At 39.2% G+C, this 27,572-nt stretch overlaps 4 protein-coding genes and 1 pseudogene across 7 annotated transcripts; 4 read left to right on the top strand and 1 right to left on the bottom strand.

The window, feature by feature from the left end:
* Nucleotides 1-10,738: 10,738 nt before the first annotated feature.
* On the bottom strand, nt 10,739-13,257 carry LOC104772290 (wax ester synthase/diacylglycerol acyltransferase 8). 3 transcript variants are annotated; one of them, XR_015592598.1, is made up of 6 exons: nt 12,828-13,254; nt 12,007-12,591; nt 11,713-11,907; nt 11,413-11,612; nt 11,200-11,337; nt 10,739-11,099 (listed from the first exon to the last, which is right to left on the bottom strand). XR_015592598.1 is itself a non-coding variant. In XM_019242098.2 (6 exons), exons 1-6 carry the CDS (start codon nt 13,026-13,028, stop codon nt 10,944-10,946), a joined length of 1,485 nt encoding a protein of 494 aa, XP_019097643.2. In that variant the 5' UTR covers nt 13,029-13,257; the 3' UTR covers nt 10,739-10,943. The 3 variants fall into 3 exon arrangements, 1 of the variants encoding a protein (XP_019097643.2); XR_015592597.1 differs by having other exon boundaries at nt 11,413-11,584; nt 12,828-13,070; XM_019242098.2 differs by having other exon boundaries at nt 11,413-11,622; nt 12,828-13,257.
* Nucleotides 13,258-19,232: 5,975 nt separating this feature from the next.
* Nucleotides 19,233-21,421, top strand: LOC147918549 (putative acyl-activating enzyme 5, peroxisomal pseudogene; annotated as a pseudogene). Its single transcript, XR_015592617.1, has one exon. The product of XR_015592617.1 is annotated as a putative acyl-activating enzyme 5, peroxisomal pseudogene (transcript).
* Nucleotides 21,422-22,272: 851 nt separating this feature from the next.
* Nucleotides 22,273-23,627, top strand: LOC109131155 (protein LEAD-SENSITIVE 1-like). The gene is made up of 2 exons (XM_087504561.1): nt 22,273-22,455; nt 22,714-23,627. The coding sequence occupies exons 1-2, from the start codon at nt 22,362-22,364 to the stop codon at nt 23,496-23,498; spliced, it is 879 nt and encodes a 292-aa protein (XP_087360687.1). The 5' UTR covers nt 22,273-22,361; the 3' UTR covers nt 23,499-23,627.
* A 1,543-nt stretch (nt 23,628-25,170) lies between these two features.
* On the top strand, nt 25,171-26,271 carry LOC147918548 (uncharacterized). The gene has a single exon (XM_087503575.1). It carries the CDS (start codon nt 25,171-25,173, stop codon nt 26,269-26,271), a length of 1,101 nt encoding a protein of 366 aa, XP_087359701.1.
* A 129-nt stretch (nt 26,272-26,400) lies between these two features.
* Nucleotides 26,401-27,572, top strand: LOC147918547 (uncharacterized). The gene is made up of 2 exons (XM_087503573.1): nt 26,401-27,403; nt 27,487-27,572. Exons 1-2 carry the CDS (start codon nt 26,401-26,403, stop codon nt 27,570-27,572), a joined length of 1,089 nt encoding a protein of 362 aa, XP_087359699.1.

Genomic DNA, 27,572 nt, shown 5'->3' with positions numbered 1-27,572 from the left:
AGAACAGACCCAGCTGAGCTCGGAAGCCGCATTCGCCACAGCCCGGTATTCAGATTCCGTGGAAGAGCGAGCAACTCCTTGTTGTTTGCGTGAAGACCAATAAATCGGATTCCCTCCAAGATAGACGATATAGGCATTGGTAGAAACAGCATCAGTGAGGTCGCGAGACCAATCTGCATCATAGTAAGCATGTAACATCATCGGTGTATTAGCCCGGAGAAAGATACCCACGGTGATAGTGCCGGCAAGATAGCGAAGGACGCGTTTGACAGCCTGCCAGTGGAGATCAGTCGGACAATGCATGAACTGGGACAGGCGGTTAACAGCAAATGCTAGATCAGGTCGGGTGAACGAGAGATACTGCAAGCTTCCAAGGACAGCACGATATTGGGTAGGAGAGGATAGCGGTGTACCAGACGTGAGAGTAAGCTTGGGAGTAGGAGCCATTGGGGTCGACACCGGACGAGCGGAGAGCATATTCGTCTTAGTGAGTAAGTCAATGATATACCGCTTTTGCATCAGATGAAGTCCATGTTTCGTGCGAGTGGCCTCTATCCCCAAGAAATATCGCATCTCACCTAAATCCTTGAGAGAGAACCGTGAGGATAAGTGAGCGATGAAGGTTGTGAGAAGAGCACCATTGTTTCCCGTGATAAGCATATCGTTAACATAGACGAGCACATGGACCACATCCGTACCCTGGCGCCGCATGAAGAGAGATGTGTCAGCGACAGAGTTCACAAAACCAAGTGTGAGGAGATACGCACGGAGTTCCTGGTACCAAGCCCTAGGGGCCTGTTTGAGGCCATATAGAGCTTTATGTAGTCGACAAACGTAATGAGGATGATCCCGATCAACAAAGCCAGGCAGTTGTGTGACATAGACCTCATCCTTGAGCCGACCTTGGAGAAAAGCATTATTCACATCAATTTGACGGATACTCCAACCCTTACTGACCACAACATGGAGAACAGACCGAACAGTAGTCGACTTTATAACAGGGCTAAACGTTTCAGTGAAGTCCTGACCATACCGTTGGTGAAAACCCTTGGCCACAAGTCGGGCTTTGTACCTGTCAAGTTCACCATTAGGATGATATTTAATTGTAAATACCCACTTACAGCCAATGACATTCTGTGAGGGATGAGGTGGAACCAAGTCAAATGTCCCCTCCCGTGTTTGTGCATTTATCTCTTCACACATCGCCTGCCGCCATCTTGGATCCTTTAACGCTTCGGCCACCGTCTTTGGAATCTTGTGTTGTGGCTTGGTTGTGGTGGTAAGGGTGAGCTTCGTGATAGGTTTGGTGATGTTGTTCTTTCGGTGAGTTTGCATAGGATGCCGGTTAGCAGGTGCCGGAGGCGGTGGTGGAGCTGGGATCGGGGATGGGGATGGTGATGGTGTCGGGATTGTAGGCGAGGAGGATGCTGGCGGTGAAGGCGAACCAGGTTGTGTCGGTGAGGAAGACGATGAAGGCTGCTCTGTCGTAGCAAGAGACAGAGTTGGTGAACGGGGTGGTTCAGGCGTAACCCGTGGAGACTATGGGACAGAGGGAGAGCGGTGAGGACTTGAGCACGAGGGAGACGGAGAACAAGCAGGAGCGAGTGGAGGAGAGGCTACCGAAATCAACTCATGTGGCGGAGCACTACCAACAGCGGGTTCAACAACTTCAACCGGTGACGAAGGTGGTGAAGCAAACGGAAACCGCGACTCAACAAACTGAACATGACGGGACGTATAGATCCGACCCGACACCTTATCCAAGCAAAAATATGCACTCTGCGTGAGTGAATAGCCAAAGAAAACACAAGGCACCGAGCGAGCAGTTAGCTTGTGTGAGGCATAAGGCCGGAGCCACGGATAGCATTCACAGCCAAAGACCTGAAGCTTGAGATAATTAGGAACTTGACCAAACAGCTTGTAATATGGTGAGACATTGGCAATGACAGGAGTGACCATCCGATTAATTAGATAAACGGCAGTAGCAAATGCGTAGCTCCAATAACTGGTGGGCATGGAAGCCGCACTGAGAAGAGCCAAACCCGTCTCAACCACATGCCGGTGCTTACGTTCGGCGACCCCATTGAGCTCGGGTGTATGCGGCGGCGTGGTATAGTGAGTGATGCCATGAGAGACAAGAAATGGACGTAGTGCAACAAACTCTCCTCCGTTGTCAGAATAGACCGTCCCTATCTTATTCTTAAACTTGTTCTCAACTAAAGCAGTGAAAGCAACAAAAATGTCTCGCACATTGTATTTCTGTTTGAGGGGATAGAGCCAAGTATATCGCGTAAAGTGATCAATGATAACCAAGTAGTATTTGAAATTATCAACAGAAATTATAGGAGAAGTCCACACATCAGTATATAAGTATTGAAGAGGATGTGTGGAGGAAATGGTGTTTGTATGAAATGGAAGTTTATGACTTTTATTCAAAAGGCAATCAGAACAAGACATTGTTTGGTGCAAAGAGGAAGAAACTGGTAAAGAAAATTGAGAAACAAGTGCTTTTAAGATAGATAGAGACGGGTGACCAAGCCTCGCATGCCAAGAGTTGAGATCAGCCTTTGGGGAAGGTGCCGTAAACATATAGGTTGGTGATGACACGGATAGCGGCCACTCGTACTGCTAATTCTTAGTCTTCCCTAGTAGGAGCCTGGCCCCCGTGCTGAGATCCTTCACCTGAAAATAAGCAGGTGCAAATTCAACCGTAACTCCATTAGTGTTACACAAGCGATACACAGAGATAAGGTTTTTTTGAACATTAGGAACACTCAAAACACCATTCAAAGCAAGAGAATGAGTTGGTGTGGGAAGCAAGGCAGAACCAGTGTGTGTAATCGGTATCCCAGCACCGTCCGCTGTGGTGACCTCTCCCCACCGGTATACGGCTGATGTAGGGCGATATTATTGAGGTCGGACGTGAGGTGATGAGTAGAGCCACTGTCCAACAGCCAGTTCCCCGGGTTGTATTGTTGTGTGACCGCCATGTTCGCTCGTGGTTGCCAAGGAGGATAGGAGGAGACCGATGATGGATTCATCGGAGACTGCTGCGACGAAAGGTGCAACTGTGAACAACGTCGTGCACTATAACCATAAATCCCACAAAGCTGGCAGCAGCCTTGATACGGACGTGGTGAGGACTGATTGCGAGAGTATGACTGATTCTGACCACCACCACGATTATTGGAGCGGCCATTGGAACGACCAGCATTAGAACCCGAGTTGCCACGATAGTTGGCAACATTCGCGGAGGCAGGAAGCAAGGACGACGCCAATGCTTTGGTGGTGAGCTTGGTTTCAAAGTTGATGAGCTTCTCATGGAGTTCCAGCAACGATGGAGGTGTGTCACGTCCTTCTATCTGATCAACAAGTGTCTTGTAATCATCAGGTAAGCCTTCGAGAATAAACTCGAGTTGGGCCTCAGTCTCAACCGGCTTCCCAAGGAGTGCAAGTTGATCAAAGCGGGTTGTAAAACCCTGAAAATAAGCATCGATTGTCTTCGTCCCCTTCGTCCAGTGTTTGAGTTGATGACGAAGCTGTTGGACATGACCATGGCTGGGATTGGCATAGGTGGAGGAGAGGGTTGTCCATATGTCAGCGGCAGTGACAGCTTTCGAGAGAAGAGGCTGAACCGTGACGGAGATGGCACCAAGCAACGCACTATAGATCAGTTTGTCTTGGCGCTTCCATAAGGTGTAGTCGGCGTTCGGAGAGATCACGCCATCAACGGAGACAGTAGGAGAAGGAGCGGTGACTGATCCATCGACATAGCCGGCAAGATCATAACCGTCAAGCAAAGCATGAACCTGACGACTCCACATAAGGAAGTTAGTCGAGGTAAGCTTAGTAACGTTTGTCATATTGACATTGACAAGCGTGGGAGAGGTGGAGACAGCGATGGTCTCAGAAACAGAGGCCGGAGAGGTGGATCCAGACATGATCGAAAGAGAGCAAAGAGGAAGAAGAAGAAGAAGAAGAAGAAGAAGAAGAAGAAGAAGAAGAAGAAGAAGAAGAAGAAGAAGAAGAAGAAGAAGAAGAAGAAGAAGAAGAAGAAGAAGAAGAAGAAGAAGAAGGGAAGAGAGGCGGCCGAAAAAAAAAATTTAGGGTTTAGTAGGTATCGTAGGCTCTGATACCATATAGAATGGAAAGCTTTTATTCATTCATTGTGAGGGTTTACAATATTTATAGTGTGTACACAATAGGTTAAGTTACTGCTAATTACACTTAGGTCCTTAATACAAATATCTCTTACACTAATGACCCACGACGCAGACCTTTTGCCAATCGCCAACCATATCATTTATATTCAGGGCCGGTCTTATGCTTTTGCTGGCCTAAACATGTGATTTGTTATATATACTAGATTAGGACCCATCCGATGTGCCGGTTTAGAGTTTTTAAAATAAAATAAAATTTAATAAAGAATATAAAGTAAATATTTTTAGTAATTAAAAACTATCTATAAGAGTAAATAGATACACCGAGGTGTCCAATGTGATATTGGGTGTAAAAGGTGCGACTCTGCAACTAAGACTATTAATCAAGTTTTCTTTGAATTCCCTCGCTCTTGTGAAGTTTAGGATTTATCTCCACCTCCAGTCTCCTGAGAGGATTTTCCATATGAGTCGGTGTACTCGATTTTGGATTTTGTTTTCTAGTGGGATGCCTCTCAACAGGGTGATCCTCATCAACTTCTTCAATTACCATGGATTTTATGAAAAATCTGGAAGGTCATAAAAAAAAAGTTTTTCAAGGTTTAGAAATCAAGGCAAATGATATAATTGCTCAGGCTTTGGGTGATAAGCTAGTCTGGGAAGAGGCGCTCTCTTTTACGGCGGTCATGTCAGCTCCATCTCCGTCTTCGGATGTCCAGGTTTCTTCACCTCGTTATCAGATTAATGGTTCTTGGAAAGCAACCAATGTGCATTCAGGATTGGGCTGGTGGTGTTGTGTTGGTGAGGAGCGAACCTTGTTGTTGAGGCTGTTGGGGGCCAAGTGTCTAAGACGGAGCCCCTCCCCCATGCATTCGGAGTTAGAAGCGTTGTTGTGGACCATGGAGCGGATACGTGCTGCAGAGATTGGTCGTCTTTCTCCAACCTGCTCGATGAGTTTAACTTGCTGGAGTCCTTCCCACAATTCTCCATCTCTTGGATCCCGCGTGTGTCAAATATGAAGGCAGATTGTTTTGTCCGTGCTTCGCGTTCTCTTATCTCTAAAGTTTCTTTTGTAAACCTCTTCCCTACGGCATGGGCAACTAACCGAGGAATTTACTTTTAATTTATGTTTTGGTTAAAAAAAATGTAAATAGATACAGTTTTAGTTAAAGAAAATAGTTATAGATGAGCTCAAAGTTATTAAAATTAAATTAAATTTAACAAAGAATATATATATATATATATTTAATTCTTTTCGTAAGTAAAAAAAAAGGGCATTTTCAAAATACCCCCTTTTCATGTCCCTTTTTAAAAATACTCCTCCATGTTGACCATTTTTAAAACTACCCCTCTTTATGAACAAAATGACCAAATTACTCTTTCTTTAAATGACAACAAGAATGTACAGTCACCAAAATCAAAAAAAAATTCCGCCAAAAATGAAAAATTTTACCGCCAAAATCGAAAAAAATTTCCGTCAAAAATTTTTTTTCCCCCCCAAAAAAAAAAATTTCCCGCGAAAAAATTGAAATTTATACCTTTTAAAAATATTGTACACTCTTTTAAAAACCTTGTAAAAGCGTTTACAAGGTGTTTAAAAACCTTTTAAAAACCTTGTAAAAGCGTTTACAAGATGTTTAAAAAACCTTTTAAAAACCTATTAAAACCTTTTAAAAATCTTGTAAAAGCGTTTAAAAGGTGTTTATAAGGTTTTTATAAGGTTTCTTCTACCTTATAAAACCTTTTAAAAACCTTGTAAATTTATTTTTGCGGGCAATTTTTTGTCGAAAACTTTTATGACAAAAAAAATTTTCGAAAAATTTTTGGCGGGAAAATATGTCAGAAATTTTTTTGGAGGGAAAATTTTGTTTTTTCTATTGAATAAAATATTTTTTATTTAAGGGTAAAATGTTCATTAAAAATTAAAGGAGGGCAAAAATAAAAATAGCCAGAAAAGAAGATATTTTTGAAAAAGGGTATATCAAAAGGGGTATTTTTAACAAATTCTCAAAAAAAAATGTATAAAAGTAAAGAGATAAACTTTTAGTTATAGAAAATAGTTTTTTTTTTTTGCTATAATACACTATTGTATATCCATTTACATCTACTATGTATATTACCACTTTTGTATACACAAATATATTTTATATATTTTACTGTTAAAATATACTCTTTAGTCTTTACTACTTACCAACAAATTGTCTTTTTTTTTAACGGCAAATCAATTATAGTATACCATAAACGTTTACATGATACATTAAACCAATAAAGTACAACCATTAAAACAAATATAGGAAATTGAACACAATGTCGATGAAGAAGTGGAAGTAACCCTGCTTTCTAAACGAAAGCCTTACAGGCAACAGAAAAAATATGTTAAGTCCCCTCTTCAAACACTCTTCAAAGGCTAACATCTTATAGATGAGACTCCTAAATACTTTCTGCATTACCATAATTAAAAGAAAATTTTGATATGTTGTTTGTGATGGTTTTGAAACATACCTTTCGAAACGCCAAACACAATGCCGGTTAGCGACCATGGATTCCTCTTTCATATGACCTGTAATTTGTAACAGAGAGACATCAGGATGACCATCATTGGACTGTGGCCTTAAGAAGAGGAGGCTATCGCGGGAGTCAATTCCTTTAAGCGGAGAGGATAGTACAATGATTTCGGGATCAAAAAACCTATTATATGTCTCTTCACTTTAACATTTTTATAGTTACAAAAACGCATACGTTAATCTTACATACTCCTATCTTATATATTACAATAGCAGTCTTTTTGAATTGATGAAAAAAATATGAGACGATCTATTTTTTTAAAAAAAAATTTCAACAATCTTTTTATTTATGTAAAGGTGAGTATTTACATTTTTTTAGAAACATTAATTAATTGTATAATTTTCACAATCATTTTTTATCTTATATAAAAAGTATTCATTTTTCTTGTGAAATTAGCAACTTAAAAATTAAATAAGTAAAGAATATTATAATTTCAAATTTTATATATATATATATATATATATAATTTCCTTATAATGATCTTTTCTAATTTGTTTTTAAAGCTGTTTAAATTTTATAATTTTCTTATAATTGCCTTTTAATATTTTTTTAAACTGTTAAAAATAAAACTTTTGTTTTACATTTGGAAGTTTGCAAAGTTTTTTTTTCTTTAAAAGATTTTAAATAAAATTCGTTTTTGTTTTCTCTATTTTAACAAAAAAAAAAACCTTTTTATGGTAGGTTTTAAATTTTTATATTTTATATTTTTAAAATTTAAATAAATTTAAAATTGACATGTGTCAACATCTGAATGATACAACTGACATGTGTCATGATCTTGTTGATGAGTAACTTTGATATCAAACTTTATATAATAAGATATATATATTAAAGAGAAAAAATTATATTAAATTATTTTTAAAGTACTATAAAATATTTTAATAAAGTGTAACATTTTATTACTTATGAAAATTAACAATTATAAATGTAAACATTTTTGATTTTCTGAAGATTTTTTTTTTTGAATAAGCAACAAATATCTTATTTAAATAAACCAAATATTTAAAGATGCTTTACCAAAAAAAAGAAACCACTAGGTACCAACCCGCACTATGTGCGGGATAAATCGGTTTAAAGAAAACATTCTGAGTAAAATTATTATTTGAGATTTAAGATACGTTTGTGTAAAACAAAATATGTAAATAAATGTTTTTTTGTTTATTCAAATTTGCATTTATTTTCTGTAATATATGTTTCACCCGTGAAATATTTGAACTTGCAAAAGAATTTAAGATGGTGTAGAAAGTTTTGATGTTATTTTGTGGATCTAAAATCAAATTCATGTTTCACATTATTATCAACATCACTATGCTACTAAATAGATAAAACAAAAATTTTTAGACTAATCAATTTAGTTTAAACTAATCCTAAGTTTAAAAAATGTAATGAGAAAAATATATAAAAGTGGTAAATAAATGAATACTTTTTTATTGTTTGTGAAATAGAATTTACTTCTAATAATTAAATATTTTATATGAATACATTTCTGAATTTTAATTGTTGATTAAATCTTTCATTTTTTAAAACTAATTAAAAAAACGTGAAATGACCTTAGTTCAGTGGCCAAAGGTAAGTCTTTAATGCACAAGGCACTATCACATCAGGGATCGAGTCCCGCTCCTTACGAATGTAGGGATTAGACTAATGGGTCGGCCTGTTGTGGCCCAATGGTTGACAAAAAAAAACTAAAAAACATTACCTTATATGTCATTGATTGACACATTTATGTAAAATAATAATAAAATGTAAAGACATTTATTAAAAAAGACACAAAAGCTATGTGAGTGTGACAAATCAACTTTTTGTATAAGAGTACTTCTCTATTAATATATAGGGAATATTATCAAACAAGTGCCCAAGGACAAACAAAAACAAGGAAAAAAAAAAGTTTAATAACCAGATTAAGCGTAGAACCTGCAGCATTAGACATAACAATGGACTACCATGCCAGACTAAACAGATTATTATGCAAATGTGGTCTTTCAACTAAACTATATATAATTTGGCCTTGTGCTTTGCTTGCCTTATGGACGGCCGAAACTGTTTATATTGTTGGTTAGAGAAATAGAAATATATAAGAAAAGAAAACCATATCTTTATATATTTTACTCACACTTTAATTTTTTTGTTCTTTTTCACACTTCAAATTATGATATTTCCTTTTTTAGTTTGGTTTGAAATTAGTTCTGGTTTCAATTATTTCCTTTTTGAGTTTGGTTTGAAATTCTGCTATAAATTATGTAGCCCCGTGATCTTCCCCGGCTCAATATCGAACCTTGGGCAAAAAAAAAATTTGTTTGGACCTTTCATTATTATAAAAAAAAACATTTTTGATTTTTTGAATTTTTAGTTAAGCTTACTCTTAATGTGGCTTTGATAAAAGAAGTTGTGGCAAATTAATTAGATTTAAGGCTTAAACATTGGATTTAACTAGTACTTTTTAGTAGTTGTGTATGTATGTCCACATTTATATTTATACTAGTATTTGCCCCGTGCATACGCACGGAATTAAAAGTGTTGAAATCATATAATATAGGAGTATTAGCACAAAGAACCACTGCGACTTTCTAAATTATGTGTTACTTACAATATTCCTACTTGCTTCGGGCACATGGCAATTACCATATATGTAATTTATTGGTCTGCTTCGAGTTCCAATTGCTTAAAATGTTCTCCAACGATATAATAGAAAAGTTGAGTGAACTGAGATAGTGGAATGGAATGTTTTTTTTTTACTATCTTCAACTCCTCGAAATCCTTAGAAACATGTTCCTACTTTAAAGCATACTTGTTCTGCAAAGTTTTAGATGAAGTAAAAAAATTAATAATTTGGAATTTGGTAAATTGGTTTACGAAGTACAGCGTACTTTATGCACGTAGATTTCAAAATAATTGTTTCGGTACCTTCTCTTTTCGTTGTTTCCTCAAAAGTTTTCTAGGTCAACATGACCCATTGATCCTTGTGATTTATTAGCAATTGGGCCTCTGAAATGGTCTTGTTGTTACTTAGCATCTTCCTGTTTGTCCTTAGAAATCAAGACGTGAGCATAATAAATACTTTCACTATCACTCTGCAACTTCTTGAACACTGCATATTGTCAAATACATGGTTAAATAGGAACAACCTATCTACATAAACTATCATATTAACAAAAAAAAAAAACTAAATGTGAATCTCAATTCTCAAAAATCATAACAGTGAATTATCCAATGAACTGAGCAATGATGACGTGCTAATCACCTTAAATTCTCATCCCACTTTCCATGAAGCATCGTAATTAAGTATATCTCTCCTCAAGGATAATTGAATAAATAACTAAGACGCAAAGAGCTCACGACGATTCTTCCTCCATGACAGATTTGATGCGAAAGAATAAGACGATGAAATAAATAAAGCAGACGTGAGCAAACGGAAAAAAGACATATATAGTAAATTGTAAAAGATCGAATTATTGAAAGGACGAAAATCCTTGAAAGTGAACATAAAAGTCTGATTTGAAGCCATGCGTAGTTAAGTACTCTAGGTTTTTAGAAAAATAAAGAATGAAAAGAACCCAAACTATGAAGATGAGGCAAATATGAGAGATCAAGACATGATTATATATGAGAATAATGAACTGTTTTTGTTTAAAAGCATGGCCGAGAAAAAGGGATCGTGGAATAGTGCCTCGGTGGAACAGTTAAATATTGTCCCTATTGTTTCTAAGCCCAGTTTTTTTTTTCTTCGCCCTTTCTTCAAAATTATTAGTTTTGCTTACTTTTCTACACGATCTTTAATTTGTTTTAGGATTGTTTTATAATTAAAATTTGAAACAGAAATCCACGTGGCAAAATTTTACTGGACAGATGACTTGTGCTTTATAGTATAAAGGATTGTGGTTGAAAGGAAAGATGATTAATTTCCAACTAATAGCGCTATTTTTTTTATTTTATATCCAAAATATTCAGCTAGGGAATTGTATTGTGTGGGTTGCAGAAACTAGTAACGTGAGGTTTTAACTTCTTAAGACACGACATTTGAGTTTAGCTTTGAGTTTTCTTCAACCTTAAAACCTCTCAACTAGCTTTAGACCATATTTGAGAATGCTAAACAGAGCGAAGAATTAAAATAGCATGAGAAAGAGATGCGATAACAGTGTAGATGAAGCAAAGGAATGACCAATGCAGGACTTAAAACGAGGAGCAAACACAAGGTTTGAATGAGTTGAGGCCTCATGGGCCTTAGAGTAACCTTCTTTCCCAAAGAACAGCTTTCATTGTTTTTAGTGATTTTTCCATATCATCACAAATCTTGTGAGGATCTGGTATTACAGTAGGATCAACCCCTATCGTGATTGTCACTTCCCCCGCATAACTTGTGTAATGTATCAACGATGCCTATCGAACACAAAAACAAGAAACAATCAATCAAAAAGAAAAGCTAATTACGATTTAAATTAAATTACGCAACAACACACAAAAAATAAAAAAGACGTACCTGTGAGTGTCCATAAGAGCTTGGAGAAATGTAAGCGATGGGATGGCCACGGAAACTGATTTCTTCCATAGGGCCCATAACGTTTGACACACATGTCGTTATGTTCTTCAAGTGTTGATTGAATGCTAATGATGCTGCCTATAGTGACAGGAGTGAGTTAATATGTACTGCCCATATAAATATGCAGATTACACAATCTCAAATTTATTTTACCTTAGCTCCTAACACTTTTAGGATGATTTTGATAAAAAAATACGCTAGAGCAGCTTGATAAGAGTGCTTCTTTCGAGCCATAATAGCTTTGGATTTTTCTAGATAAACCAATGGATCGGTTTCTAAACCAATCGATAACGGCAAGATAAGAAAACTGAAGTAGTTTCCCCACCTGCATTTTGAATCCTTCACCATCATTTCTGCCAAAGGCTTTATGCATAAGAAGTATTATAAATTAAATATTGTTTGTTGAGAATTAAAGAATTATAAATTATAAGATTTGAGGAGTATGTTTCTAACCTTGAACCCGATGTCTGACCTTAGATTTACTGTACAACCTGCACGAAACCGTATACCATCTGGAAGATATGAAGTCAATAATGATCCATCCTCCAGCTCATCATTCTTGTCTTGTTCTTGGGAAACAAGATATTGTCTATTCATATAGCTAGAAAGAGCAGCTTGTGTAATTCCGAGTAGAACATCGTTGATAGTCTAATGACAGCATATGTAATAAAAAAGCACAGATCTATTAAGTAAGGTAAGAGAAATTAAAATCCTCAACAGAGTTATGAACATAAATCGCAACGTTACCATGTTCATAGCATTCTTGATAAGTTTAATGTCATCCAGAGAGATAGTTCGGTGATAAAATCTCCTTGGATTTCTCCTGACATTCGCATTGCCTTTCAGTGGCGTCATTGTATCCTTCAAAAACAACACCGTCGCAGCAAGCAAGAACACATCTACGATTGTATTCCAAAGCAGTCTCATTGTAGAACCAATGGTGAATATTACCCTTACGAACCAGCCAGTTTTCTCAAGGCTATGCGGCACTGTGGTTCGCCGTTTCACCAAAGGAGTAGCAGTAGACAACATGTCTGGATTTGATGTCTTATGGGTACATGCGAGCACAAGGGAAATGAAGGACATCCCATCTGCCAACGCATGGTTAAATCTGATTACACCGACTGCTTCAGCATCAGCGGTTTTGACGTTGAGTATGTGAATGTCCCACAAAGGTCTTGATCTATCAAGAGGAGTCATTGTGAGACGTGAGCAATAATCATCGACGAAGCTTTGTCCACTTTCACATATCTCTTCTAGATCTATGTATGGTACAATTACATGATCTTCTACATTGACTTCGGTCTTGATCCATTTTGCACCATTTTCAGACTATTAAGATAAGACATATTGAGACCAAACACTATGTCAGATGATTTGACTCAAAATATCAAGTACATTGAGATCATGTAAATTAATCATCAAACATATCATTATTTTTCTTTCTTTTTCTATAAGTATCAAATCATTTAAAAGAAATTTTTTTATATAAAAAAAAATTCTAGATCAGGTCATGTTTGAATACAACATTTACAAGTGATCGAGAATAACTACGTATAAGTGGGTACCAGTTTGCTTGAGAAACGAGGATACTTGTAGACATTATGCCTCAATGCATCAAGAACAACGTCAGGATTAATTTTGGTTTTGAAACCAATGTTGACGATTGGACATATGTCTATGTCTGGCGACTGGAATACTCGCGCCATCGGGCTGAGCGGCTCCTCCTCCTCCTCCTTATTCTTCATTCTCCCCTTCCCTATGTGCATATCTCTTCTCTTCTCTCTCTCTTTCTTCTTTTATAGTATAAAGTTTGTCTATACCTACATATATATAAGTGGTCTTAAATGTGGCTCTCTTCTTTTGGTCTTTTATGTTTGTTACAGCAAAAAAAAAAAATTATAAAGGGTGACGGTTAATTTTCTTCTAACAAAACATACAAAAAATTGTAGTCGCCAGAAAACTATATGTTTATTTCAGTTTCACGTTGTCTGTTTCGAACATTAGTATAGAATTAGCTAGTACTTAATTAAGTGATTGTGTATGTTCACACATATGTTCATGCTTTTAATGTGGTCGAAGCTGATGATAGAACGTGCATTCTTAAATGACAATTGTAATATTTATTATTTAATGCAAAATGGGCTAAAAAAATTATTTTATAATAAACTTAACTTATCTATACTAGTATTTTTGTAGCAGTTTTTTCTCAAAAATACTCTCTGGAAAGTTTTTACATTTAATGTATTGACTTTAATATTAGTTACCAAAACTTTAAAATTAATTATAGATAAGATTTAAAAAAATAAGGAAATCTTTCTACTTCATTCAAACATAAATATATTATTCCCTTTCATTTTTATTTGAATTTATATTTAAATTATTTTGAATTATTCTATAATACATTTAGTTAATAAAAATTGTGATTCTTTCTTGCATATGATGTAATACAAAATTTTTAAAACGGACATATATTACTCAATAGATGAAGAAAAAAATTCCCGTATAATATCCCACATCGTCTAAAAAAATTGGACAATGGTTCAGAGTCATACTATAAAAGAGACCAAAAAGATTCTGAATACAAATGAGTAGAAAGCTTGAATTATTAGACATTCAAACTTCAAAAACTTTTATTTGGTTTATTCCGGTTTTTTATTTTAAAGATTTTTAAAAAGTTAAATATGAAAAATATTAAAAAATTTAAAAAAGTTAAATATGCTAAATGTTATACCGTAGATACACAATAAATATTAAAAATTAAGATGATATAGTGTGAGTTAAAGTATCTCGGGACGGGGTTATATAGCGGGACAGGTTTTATCAATATTTATATAAATTAAAAAAAATATCATTAATTCGGTGTTACAGGGGTAAAACATCATTTTATTAATTTGTTAACATTGTCGGTATCAGAAAATAGACATATCTAATTAAATTGATTAAATAAATCTTATGTAAACAATAAATTATATTGCAGTATTATATGGTTTATTTAATAATTATTATAGCATATTTAACCAACAAATATAACTTATAATTGAAATATTTTAGTTATAAATAATTTTGCCCGCGGTACAGTCCTAATCTAGTTATTATGGTATAAAATTAAAAATAAATGACGTTGCAGTGCAGTCTCTATTAAATGTGACTGTAAATACTTAGTTGTAGTTATTTATAAAATTAAAAATAATTGACGTCGTAGTTGCAATCTCTATTTCTCAAATAATTCAGAATTTATTAAAGATTTCAAGGATATGTTAATTGTTTTATATTTAAGCTAATCACTTTTAACATACTGTATGTTTAATTATTTATTTATAGTTTGACATTGAAAAAAAGAATATTGTACCATGGTTTTGGCTAAAAACACCAAGATTAAGAATCAATAAATATAATTCTTTAACATAATTTAACTAATAGAAAAAAAATACTGCATAATTTAAATAGTCAAAAATTATTAAATTAATATTAAAAATGCATAGAAACTTGAAATGTTTTTATATAAATGAAACAAACAAAAAAAGCCTAAACTTTTTTATACTTATATTGAAACAAAGGGAGTAGTATGTACCCAAAAAAGTCATTAATAATATCGTGAGAAAAAAAAAAAAGATAATTAGCAAATCACGTCATAGCTTGACCTAAAATATTCGTCCCTCAGTTTTTTTGAGAAGTAAATACAGTAGTCGAACGGCTATAATAAAAGAGAGTACGCTGCTAAATGACCCACGAGGCTGACGTTTAGTTGATCCGCCAATCAATCATTTATTGTTGATTAGAAAAACCAGAAATTTATCATTGATGGTTAATATTCCACGTCTCACCATATCTTCATTACCTCACACTTCAAATCTTTTTTGTTATGATATTTCCTATTTGAGTTTGGTTTGAATTTCTGGTTCTAATGATACCGTATTCTGCTTTAAATTCTAGCTAGAGCCGTGTAATAAGAGTGCTTCTTTCGAGCCATCATATTTTTCGATAAACCAATGGATCGGTTTTGTAAACCATATTGACGGTTCAAGAAGTGAGAAAGAGAGGGAACCCGAGTAGAAGTTAGTTATGAACATCAATCATAACATACCATGTTCATTGCGTTCTTTATTAGTTTAATCTCATCCAGCGAGACAGTTCGGTGTTAAAATCTCTTTTAAATGCACATGACATTCACCGGCCTTTTAGATTGCATCCTTCGAAAACGTAAGAACCAGCCTTTGTTTCTAAGGCTACGCATCTTACCATTTGACGGGAGGGATAGCCAGGCCTGGGAAGAATAGCAGTAGAATATGTGCCCGAGTCTGATGTTTTATGGGTAGATGCGAGTAAAAGGGAACATTAATTATAAGGAGAATATGTGCCCGAGTCTGATGTTTTATGGGTAGATGCGAGTAAAAGATAACATTAATTATAAGGACATCGCATCTTCCAACCAATGGTGAGATCTTATTAATTACACCGACAGCGTCAGCATCTGAGTTTTTGACTTAAGAATATGAATGTACGACAAGGGCCTTGATCTATCAAGAGGAATTACGTGAGATATAATCATGGACGAAACTTTTTCCATCTTCACCTATATATCTTGTGGATCTATGTATACTATGGCTACATGGTCTTCTACATTGACTTGACTTTTGTTTCAATCCATTTTGCACCATTTTATCATCCGCTCACATAAATAATATGGTGTGAACGCAACGGGAGGCTGCACGGTGAGATTCCTAAGACACCTGATTACACTATCAAATCAATAGATAAAGTAGTCCGCAATAGATATATGCTCTGTCAAGAAGACAAGTTCCCCTAAGCTTGAAGATGGTTCGGCCGGGCATTTGGTTTGCCTTGAGAGGCTAGTGCTTTGGCTCAGTTTTCTTTACAATAGTTACTTGTTTCAATTTTATTTCTATCAAACGATGCATATAATGTAAACATGGTTTTTTTTTGGTTGAATAAATTTTACTTTTTTTTTTTGTCAACAAAAGAATCAGCTCAAACGAACCAATTTGAAGGAAAGTCGCCTACAAACAAAACATGATGCGGAGAAAGGCGCGCTTGGCGAGCCAAAGAATCCGCTTTTACATTTGCATTTCTAGAAATATGAAATAAAGAGAAAGAAGAGAACTCCGCCTGGTCCATCTTGATTCCCTCCAAATATGTTGCAAAGGCCGGCCAGTCTTGAGGGGAAGACACCATCTTCACCAGATCCAAACTGTCCGTAAAGAAAGCCACCTCTCTAAAGTCGTGGCCAATCATACACCGCATCGTCCAGCTGAAAGCTTCCACTTCTGCATGTAGAAGAGATAGACTGCGCCAAAAATTGGTTGCTCCTAGAATTGGTGGGGAGCCTTGCGAAGAAGTACAAAACCATCCTGCACCCGCAAAAACATTTGTTTCTTTCCAAGAGCCATCAACAAAGCATCGATAGCCTGAATAAACCAATGGAAGAGGAGGGTTCCGCCGATGGAGCGGAGGACCCGGAACCATAGGAGAGGGATTAACCTCCTCTCCCTCATCTTTGTGACAACCCGTCCCGCGAAACCCACTAACCTACTGCTAGCTGCCCCAACGGACCGTCCGTGGACCCCACTAGCCCACCGCTAGCCGGCCCAACAGATCCCAAGCTGGCCCTGCAGGGCATCGATCCTAACCCCTCACTGAGCAAATGGAACTATTCATCCAAATCCACAGTAGGTTATTGGTGTACCAGGCGTTCCTCGAACCCTGGTCCCCACCCTTTAACAACCTTCACACAAGACAAGTTGCCACCAATTGACCTGCAGATCAATTGGTGACAGCTTGTCCTGTGGGAAGGTTGTTAAAGGGTGAGGACCAGGGTTCGAGGAACGCCTGGCGCACCAATAACCTACTAGTGGATTTGGATATCCACAGTGATGGGTTAGGATCGATGCCCTGCAGGGCCAGCTTGGGGTCTGTTGGGCCGGCTAGCGGTGGGCTAGTAGGGTTCACGGACGGTCCATTGGGGCAGCTAGCGGTGGGCTAGTAGGGTCCACGGGACAGGTTGTTACAATCTTCCACCTGGGCCTGAAACCAAGAAGTCGCTTCTCCTTGCGCTATCTGCACAATATCATCCGGCCGTTCCGTCTGATTCTCAAACACACAAGCATTTCTTGCTTTCCAGATATACCACATAAGTCACGGGAAAACCGCTACACTGGAACCCGGATTCGTAGGTCCCAAAAAGTGATCTACATTTGCATAAATAGAAGCCGTTGGAAATTGGTTAGGCCCCACAGGAACATGGGCCAAAGCCCAGACCTGACGGGCAGGCGGACACACAAAAATAGCATGATTAACAGTCTCCTCAGCCGCCCCACACCGCATACATCCAACGTCACATTCTATGCCCCTCCGTCTCAAATTGGCTGACACCGAAATACTACCCGATAGCACTTGCCACATGAAATGTTTTAGCTTTGGGGGACAATAAACCTGCCAAACCTTAGCAAGAAGCGGGGTGATCTCAGGAACACACCCACTAGCCTGGAAAGTGTTTGGAATACCCTGACCTGCTGTTTCATATCCTGACTTAACCGTATATTTACCAGACTTTGTAAAATGCCACCCTAAAGAGTCTGCCATCGGCAGACTACTGAAGGGAATAGCCTCTATCAAAGCGACATCTGCCGAATCGAAATGTTCAAGAAGCCGATCCCGACGCCAAGAGTTCGTGTGATGATCCATAAATTTTACATTCATTCAAAAAATAAATAAAGTTAAGATAAATTAGAGAGACCAAATAATATGTTAAATTCCACATAGAAGTTAAGTACCCGCTATCTATAATAATTAAAAGTATAATATTATAAGAACATGTGTATGTGTATATAAGCGGGTACCAGTTTGCTGTAGAAACGAGGGATGCTTGCATCAAGAACAACGTCAAGATTAATCTTCATTTTGAAACCCATAATAGTTACCGTAGCCCACAATAGTCCATTGCCGGTGACTGGAATACACACACGCACCATTGAGTTGAACGGCTCCTCCTCCTCATTCGCCATTCTCCCTTTGTTCTTAGATGCTTTAGGAAGATTACACTTAAATGTGACTTTGAGTGACGATCAGCAAACAGAAAAAGTTGTGGTGCCAGGTAACAACATATTATAAAGGATCATAGCAATTAGCAAATTATATTTAAGTCTTAAACATTGGACTTAGTACTTTAGTACGTAGTTGTGTATGGTCACATCACATACGTCCACATTTATATGATGTGGTTGAAAGGGAAGATAATAAATTTCCAACTAACAGTGTAGCTATTTTTTTGAATTTATATCCAAAATATCTAGTTAGGGATTTGTATTGTGTGGGTTGTCCACTAGTGAGTAAAGTCCTTTGCGTCGCAATAAACAACGTCAGAGTCGGAAAAACATGTGTTTTGGGCCGGTTCATCGACGCATCACGAAAGCAGACATGGACTGCTGCTAGTATCTTTTTCTCGGTTATAAATTATTTAATATTGTCCATCGCAAAGCAGAAACTAGTATTTTATAGTATGGTCGCGTTAGTAGAATTAAATTCTTCAACCGGCTTTGTGGGTACGGTTAGTAAGACCTTATTTATCGGGGGTTCAAAGGAAGAGCTCTTAGTCTTTTGTTAAAAAAAAATTAATCAGAAATGAATAAAAATGGTAAGATCTCCCCTTATATAAGAGACTGAATCTTGGTTTAAGGGGCGATACGTGTCACCATTCAGTTGGTTGAAAGAATAATACAAAAAGGAAAAAAAAAACATTTCCCCTTCGATTTTTTTCTTTTTTCCTCTCTTTCTCTCTCGCTCTCGCGCTCTCTCTCTCGGTTGCGATTGAATCTGGATTCATGAGGATGCATGAGAGGCGATTTGAATTATGTTTCAGTGGCATAATAATATATCTGACTCTTGTGACTCTTGTTGTAATATGTATTAATGTTTTATTATGTTTTGTATATTTGAAAATTCATAAAAATGAAATATTTTTTTTTATTTTTATAAAATCTTAAATGTTTACACATTTATACCACTTCTATTCTATTTAAAATTTTAAAATTTTAAAAAACAATATTTTCAAAAATAAGAAACAATATTTTCAAAAATAAGAGATCCAAAATAAGAACCTACCAATAAAAGAGAAAATTTTATCTAAGAGATCATAGGTTCTTATATTCCAAACAGTACACAATTAATTCATAAAAAATTTAAGAACTCCCTTATATGAACCTCCCAATAAACTTGCTCTTAGAGCATCATGGTCACGTAATCTTGAACATCATGGCATGGAGACTCTTTAATTTGTTTTCTTCTATAGATAATAATAACCAGATACAATACAAGTGTACTGTATATTCTTTGATTACTCCCCACTGGAGAAGAGAAAGAGATGGAGGCAATGAAGCCATGTGCCGCTAACTCTCCGCCGTTGACGCCGTTAGGTTTCTTAGAGAGAGCCGCCATTGTGTACGGTGACTGTACCTCCATCGTTTACGGAAGCAACACCGTTTACACGTGGCGTGAAACTAACCTCCGTTGTCTCCGCGTCGCGTCCTCTCTGTCTTCACTCGGAATCGGAAGGTCCGACGTCGTCTCCGTCCTTTCTCCCAACACTCCGGCGATGTACGAGCTCCAGTTCGCTGTTCCCATGTCTGGTGCAATCCTCAACAACATCAACACGCGCCTCGACGCACGCACTGTCTCTGTTCTACTCACCCACTCTGGATCTAAGCTTCTCTTCGTCAACGTCTTCTCTCACGATCTAGCCGTCGAAGCTATCTCGATGATGACGACTGATCCGCCGATCCTAGTCTTCATCGCCGATAAAGAAGAGGAAGGAGGAGGTGCTGACGTGGCTGATGGTAACAAGTTCAGTTACACTTACGATGATCTTGTCGAGAGAGGTGATCCGGGTTTCAAATGGATCCGACCCGTAAGCGAATGGGATCCGATTGTGCTTAATTACACTTCCGGTACGACTTCGGCACCCAAAGGAGTGGTACACTGCCACAGGGGTATTTTCGTAATGTCAATAGATTCTCTAATCGATTGGACCGTACCGAAAAATCCGGTTTACTTATGGACTCTACCGATGTTTCATGCTAACGGTTGGTGTTATCCATGGGGAATCGCCGCCGTCGGAGGAACTAACGTCTGTTTGCGCAAGTTCGAAGCGCCGTTAACCTACCGTTTGATACGTGATCACAACGTCACGCACATGTGTGGAGCTCCCGTGGTGCTCCACATGTTGTCTGCGACTCAGCAATCTCATCAGCCGTTAAAACGTCCCGTCAACATTTTAACCGCCGGTGCTCCACCTCCAGCCGCCGTGCTCCTCCGCGCCGAGTCAATCGGTTTCGTTATCAGTCACGGTTACGGATTAACAGAAGCGGCCGGTGTAGTCGTTTCCTGCGTGTGGAAGCCACAGTGGAATCGTTTACCGGCGAGTGATCGAGCGAGGCTGAAGGCACGGCAAGGAGTGAGAACGGTCGGGTTTACTGAAATAGACGTGGTGGATCCTGAATCGGGTCGAAGCGTCGAGAGGAATGGAGAAACTATGGGAGAAATAGTGATGAAAGGAAGCTCGATCATGCTTGGTTACTTAAAAGATCCGATCGGAACAGAGAAAGCTCTGAGGGACGGGTGGTTTTACACCGGAGACGTTGGTGTGATTCACACGGATGGTTATTTAGAGATTAAGGATAGGTCGAAAGATATAATCATATCAGGAGGAGAGAATGTGAGTAGCGTGGAGGTTGAAGCGGTTTTGTATACGAATCCGGCGGTGAGTGAAGTGGCGGTGGTGGCGAGACCTGATGAGTTTTGGGGAGAGACGCCGTGTGCGTTTGTGAGTTTGAAGGAAGGGTTGAGTGTGGAACCAACGGAGGAGGAGTTGATAGAGTATTGTAGGAAGAAGATACCTAGGTTTATGGTTCCTAAAACGGTTTTGTTTAGGGATGAGTTGCCAAAGACTTCGACGGGGAAAGTTTCTAAGCTTGTGCTTAAGGAGATTGCTAAGAAGATGGGTGATGATGGATGAGACCATTTCTTAAACATCTTTCACCGTTCCACAAAATTACGAATCACGTACATTGATTCTAATATATTTATGGACAATGGTCAATGAATTTGTATTCCGTAATCCCTATAAATGTAACAAAACGGTTCTCCACTGCTTATCTGGACTAACTACATTGATGATATGCCCATTTGCTTTTTGTCAATTTGACAACACAATTGTAACGCAAAAATTACTGCAAGACAGATTGCTAAGACGATGGGTGATGGATGAGAAAATTGACATAAAAATTTCTTTAATTAATAAATTAAATTCGGGTTTTACTGTGCTTTGTGGGCTTTCAACTCAAAACTAATTAACAATAAATGGGGAAACTATAACCTTTTATATATTACTAAGTCCCTTCACATTTATCCGATGTGAGATATTTTACACTAACACAATAAAAAATTTATCTTTTCACCGTTGTAAAAATAGTACTACTAAAAAGAGATATTGGACTTTCTATTATTGGTGTGGCGATTAACGTATCTATAACCAAAAGACATGGTCAATGAATTTGTACACAATCTCTTTCGTAGTAGGTGAAAGCAACGTTTGTGACCAACTAAACTTGCTTAATCAAGAAGGAAACATACTGTACTATTAAATTATAACAGTAGTTTGTATTTTAATATTGATCCGTAGTGAACTAAATCACAACTCCAAAAATCAGTTGCCAAAAAAATAAAAATAAAGTTTTAATTCGGAGCGTGGTTTTAAAGTTGAAATTAAAAAGAAAAACAAAACAACCCTGAAAATAAGCGATATTTGCAAGATAACAGTCAGACTATTGAAAACTACTAAAACAAACACTATACGTCATTACGTTGAGCCTTTGAGGGGTGTTTTGTAAAGTATCCATAGTTTGGAGGTCAATTTACAAGCTTTTGTTAGTATGGAGAGATACAGTATTTGCAATTTTTCCCCCCAGTTTTAAATATGTACAAGTGGAGTGAACTAAGCCTTGAGGACCAAAGAAAAAAGCAGAGAATCATTAAAAAAAAAAAAAAAAAAACCTAATCGTTAAGCAAAAATCAGATCTTGCGCGGCCATGGGACTACTGTCCAACCAAATCTCCAGAGATGATCTGAAAGCAGGAGATCACATCTACTCTTGGCGTAACGCTTATATCTACTCCCATCACGGTTCTCTTTCTCTCTCGCTCTCTCTATCTATGTATGTATATGTGAATCCAATACATTACATGCTCGTTCTTAGTTGACTTCTGGGGTTTATCAAAGGTTCAGTTTTTGGGTTTGTTTCATAACACAATTTCGTGGAAATGTGTGTTAGATTCGTTGCATTTTACAGCCTTTTTTTTCTGGGTTTATCAAAAGATTCCAAAGTTTGGGTTTTTTTGTAATGTTCATAAACACGATTGTACTCTGTTTGCAATATCGTAGGAATCTATGTAGGCGATGAGAAAGTGATACATTTCACTCGTGGAGGTGGTCTCGAAACCGGAACAGGGACTTTCCTGGACAATTTCATCACTAGCTCAGTTCCGAATCATGGAGGAGGCAACAACCCTTGTCCTAAGTGTGGAGATCAATCCAAACTCGACGGTGTAATCTCTTCTTGCCTTGATTGCTTTCTCGCCGGAGGAAACCTTTATCTCTTCGAGTACGGTGTCTCTCCAGCTTTCTTTATCGCAAAGCAACGAGGAGGTACTTGCACGACTGCAACTTCAGATCCTTGTGATGACGTCGTTTCCCGTGCTGAGTTCCTCTTATTGCGAAACCGGTTTGGTGCTTACAACCTGTTTGAGAACAATTGTGAAGATTTTGCTACTTATTGCAAAACTGGTTTGGTTGTCATGTCAAAGATCAAGCTTGGAAGTAGTGGTCAAGCCAATTCCGCGTATGTAGCAGGCGATGCTGTTTCTTGGGCGATTGGTCTTATTGGGATGGTGAAGTCTGGTAGAACAGCTTCGGTGGTTTCTTCAACACTTGGATATGCAGTTACAGGTTTTGGTGGTGTGGTGTTGGTAGGGACTGTAGGATATGGTAAGTACTGTTTTGATCGCCTGCGTTCCGATATTGGTATGAGATCCGATGCTACTAAGGTTCCTGTGGAAAGACTCGTTTCCATCATTGAAATCATGGAAGGCAGATCTACTCAAGTCATGGAAGGCAAATCTATTGAAGTCATGGAAGGCAGCTTGGAGGACAACAAGAAGTCTAGTTAGTTATTTGATGACTAACAGTTGAGTAAGAGGGAGGATCGTGCTTTCTCTGCTCTGTTTGTATTGTGAAAACTGTATTTTAACTATTAGTCAAGAGGAAAAATACAGTTTAATAACATGATTTTCCAAGAACTGTACTCTTGTAGGACTCGGACAAATTGAATTCCAACCAAAGTTATTGTTGGATATGGGCTTTGCCCCCAACATTTACAGAAGCCCAAGCAGAAGATTTTAGAAAGATTTGAGCCAGAAGTCTTGGATTCGGCCCAACAGGCCGCAGGGGCAAAATCGTCATTTTTTCAAGAGACAGAAAAAACCCTAGGTCAAGGTCCCACTATAAATACCTGATGTCATGGTCACGTCTAGGGATCCGAAATTCTAGGCAATTAGAGAGAGAAAAGACTGTTATTTTTGTATTGAGCATTTTAGCTCCCTAATTGTCATTTTCTGTAAAACCCTTCAGTGAGATTCTTACGTTAAATAAAAGTACCAGATCCGATTCATCCCACTTGATTCATATAATTTATATTGTCGATTTCATACATCAACAATTTGGCGCCCACCGTGGGGCTGAACGAAATCCTTTCTTTTTAACGAAAAGAGTTTCAAGACAAGGCGTTTTCGGAAAACCAGAAGCATGTCTCACACCAATCTCTCCAGCAATGAAGGCGCTGACTCACCTGCAGCTCGCGACGTGTCTCCCAGGCGAACCGTATGGGGGCGCACCCGTGCGAGGACGAGCCAACTCCAAGGCGTCAACAGAACCGAAGCAGTTACGGGCGAGGACGCAACACTCACTGGCCGCGCAGCCGTAGGCGCTACGCGTGTCGCTCAAACTAATGGCGAAGCCTTAGGCGCTACGTCCCCTGCTCGTGAAACCACTGGAGTCAATCCAACCGACCGCGAGGCCGTAGGCGCTACGCGCGTCGCTCCGACAAATGGCTTAACCAATGGTGCAATCCTTCCTGACCGTGTAGCTGCTGAAGACGCTCCAAACAACCGCGAAGCTACGGGCACTACGCGTGACATTTATCCTCGTCGATCATCCAGACACGTGAAAATCAGCCAAGCTGCGCTCGACGACGCTGTACGAAGAACCTTGGATAAGATAAGCAGTCAAGCGACGCAGATAGAGTCTCAAGGGCAGGATGACCACGCAAGGTATCAAAGGAGACAATCAGAACCTCGACACGAACGAAACAAAGACGCATTGGCGCCACACACTCCGCGAGCTGGCCACAATGCTCCGCGAGCTGAGTACTATGCTCCGCGAGCTGAGTACTATGCTCCGCGAGCTGACCTTGACACTCCGCGAGCTAACCTCAACGCTCCGCGAGCTGACTACCACGATCCGCGAGCTAACCTCAACGCTCCGCGAGCTAACCTCAACGCTCCGCGAGCTGACTACCACGATCCGCGAGCTGACTACCACGATCCGCGAGCTGACCTCAACGCTCCGCGAGTTGACCTCAACGCTCCGCGAGCTGACCGTAACGCCGTTACCATACCACGAGTCAAGCACAATGCTAATGGAAGGCCCCGACTCTCGTCGATCATTGTCGGACCTAATGGTGAGCAGCCAAGGGTACATTTCCAGTCCAGCCAGGTCTCCACAGATCAACATGCTGGTCCGAGTCGTTCCGAGAATGCTGAAAATCACGCACTACGTCTGTAGATGCAAGCTCAGCTACAGACGCTTACGACTCAGATGCATCGAGCGACAAGTGCAGCACCAGAGCTAGAAACCGTATTAGCGGAAGCAAGACGTTTACCTTTCACTACAAGGGTTTCAGGAGTTAGAGTCAAGCACAATCCCGACAATAGCAAGAACAGACCAATTCCATACGATGGAAAGGGCGACCCCACCGTCTCCCTGAAGTCCATGACGATCCACATCAATCGATCGTATTTCTCACCTGAGGAAGTAGATGCGGGGAGCTGTCAGCTGTTCGTCGAGAGTCTTTCCGGTGAAGCGCTAAATTGGTTCTCAAGACTTGAGGCCAACTCGATCGATGGATACGAAGCACTAACAAGCGCATTCCTTCAGCATCACCAGTGCTTCTTGCGCACACCTGCGTCAAATGCTGATCTATGGAGAATGTATCAGAAACATGACGAGTCACTACGTGACGAGTCACTACGGGCTTTCATGGATAGATTTAAAGATGTCGTGTCCCGATTATCTATAAGTGATAAATCCGCAATCGGTGCATTGAAAAACGCGCTCACCTGGGGTACCAGATTCAAGGATGATCTAACAATCCTACCTGTCACAAGCTTGGGCGAAGTCCTCGCACGTGCCAACCGATACATTCTGGTCGAAGAAGACAGAGGTAAGAGGAACCCCGATCAACCTGGTACGATAGAAAAAGCATCAGAGAAGGCTCCAGACTCAAAAGGCAACGCCGTAGATGAGTATTACGAACCGCGCCAACATTACAACAAGGACTTCGCCAGAGGCGAGAAAGGAAGAAAAACGACGATGTTCGCTATCGATGGAAAGGAACAGCATAATAAGTCTTGGAACAAATGGCACCACAAATCCGATAATCCAGGCTTCAAAGGCAAGCGCCCGTATTGCGAGTTCCACAGGTTTAACGGACACTCGACTGAAGAGTGCAAAACACTTCAAATGCTTCTTCTGAATAAATACAAAAAAGGTGACGTCGATGTAGAACGAGAACAGAGAAAAGTCGTCACACACAAAGACAACCAGTATTTCCTGAGAGATAAACAGCAGCACGACAGACAACGCGAAGAGGAAGCTGCAGCATAGGATGACCGAGCATGGGCACAGAATGACCGAGCACGAGAAATCGCTCGCTTACCTCCTCCCCCCAAACGGAATCATGACGTAGAAGAGCACGATGAACCACCAGCTCCTCGTCGAAGGATCAACATGATCATGGGTGGCTTGTCAACATGCTTTGATTCTGTTCGATCAATCCAAGCCTACTGTCGCAAAACAGAAACAAAGCGCAACATGCCTTCTCACAACAACATGTTCAAGACATCCACCGCACCAATTACGTTTACTGAAGAAGACGCGCGCAACGCTAGTCCGAACAATGACCCACTTGTCGTAGAAATGGTAATCGGGGAAAGTTCAGTTACGAGAATCCTTATAGACACCGGAAGCTCGGTCAACGTAATATTCAAGGATGTACTGATCCAAATGGAGATTGATCTGTGCAACACGGTACACGAAACACAGCCTCTGACGGGATTTGATGGAGATACTATCATGACTGTCGGAACCATTACACTTCCAATCTACGTCGGCGGCACCATGCAATGCTTTAACTTTGCAATTGTAGATAAACCCATCGTCTATAATGTCATTCTTGGAACGCCATGGCTTCACAAGATGCGGGCTGTCGCATCCACTTACCATCAATGTGTCAAGTTTCCAAACGCGTACGGTATCTACACGCTGTGTGGAGATCCTCTGATGGCTCGAACTTGCTTCATCATCGAGAAGAAGATGCGGAATGCGAGGGCATTTGTGATTGCCGAATCAACACCACCGCGAGATCCACGCATCCCACCTCCAAAAGAGTCTGTGATTCAAGTCAACATCGATTTGTCTGATCCCAAGCGTTGTGTCGGAATAGGCACGGAGCTACCAATGGCTTTAAGAGACAAGCTCGTCCAGTTTTTGCGTAAAAACGCGACCACATTTGCATGGACGATAGATCATATGACCGGAATCGATATGAGCATTACCAGCCATGAGCTTAACGTTGACCCGACTTACAAGCCCGTCAAGCAAAAGCGTCGAAAGCTTGGAGCAGAATGCACAACCGCGGTCAATGACGAGGTACGAAAGCTACTTGATGCGGGATCAATTACAGAAGTGAGTTACCCAGATTGGCTGAGTAACCCCGTCGTCGTTAAGAAGAAGAATGGTACATGGAGAGTCTGCGTCGACTTTACAGACCTCAACAAAGCTTGCCCGAAAGACAGTTTTCCTCTTCCGCGCATTGATCAGCTCGTCGAAGCCACAGCAGGAAACGAGTTGTTGTCTTTCATGGACGCGTTCTCAGGCTACAACCAGATAATGATGCACAAAGGTGA

Source organism: Camelina sativa, chromosome 20 (genome assembly GCF_030686135.1).
Source record: "Camelina sativa cultivar CO46 ecotype springtype chromosome 20, ASM3068613v1".
Taxonomy (NCBI): domain Eukaryota; kingdom Viridiplantae; phylum Streptophyta; class Magnoliopsida; order Brassicales; family Brassicaceae; genus Camelina; species Camelina sativa.
Note: the sequence above shows the minus strand (reverse complement) of the source record. Positions and strands in the feature narration are given on the sequence as shown.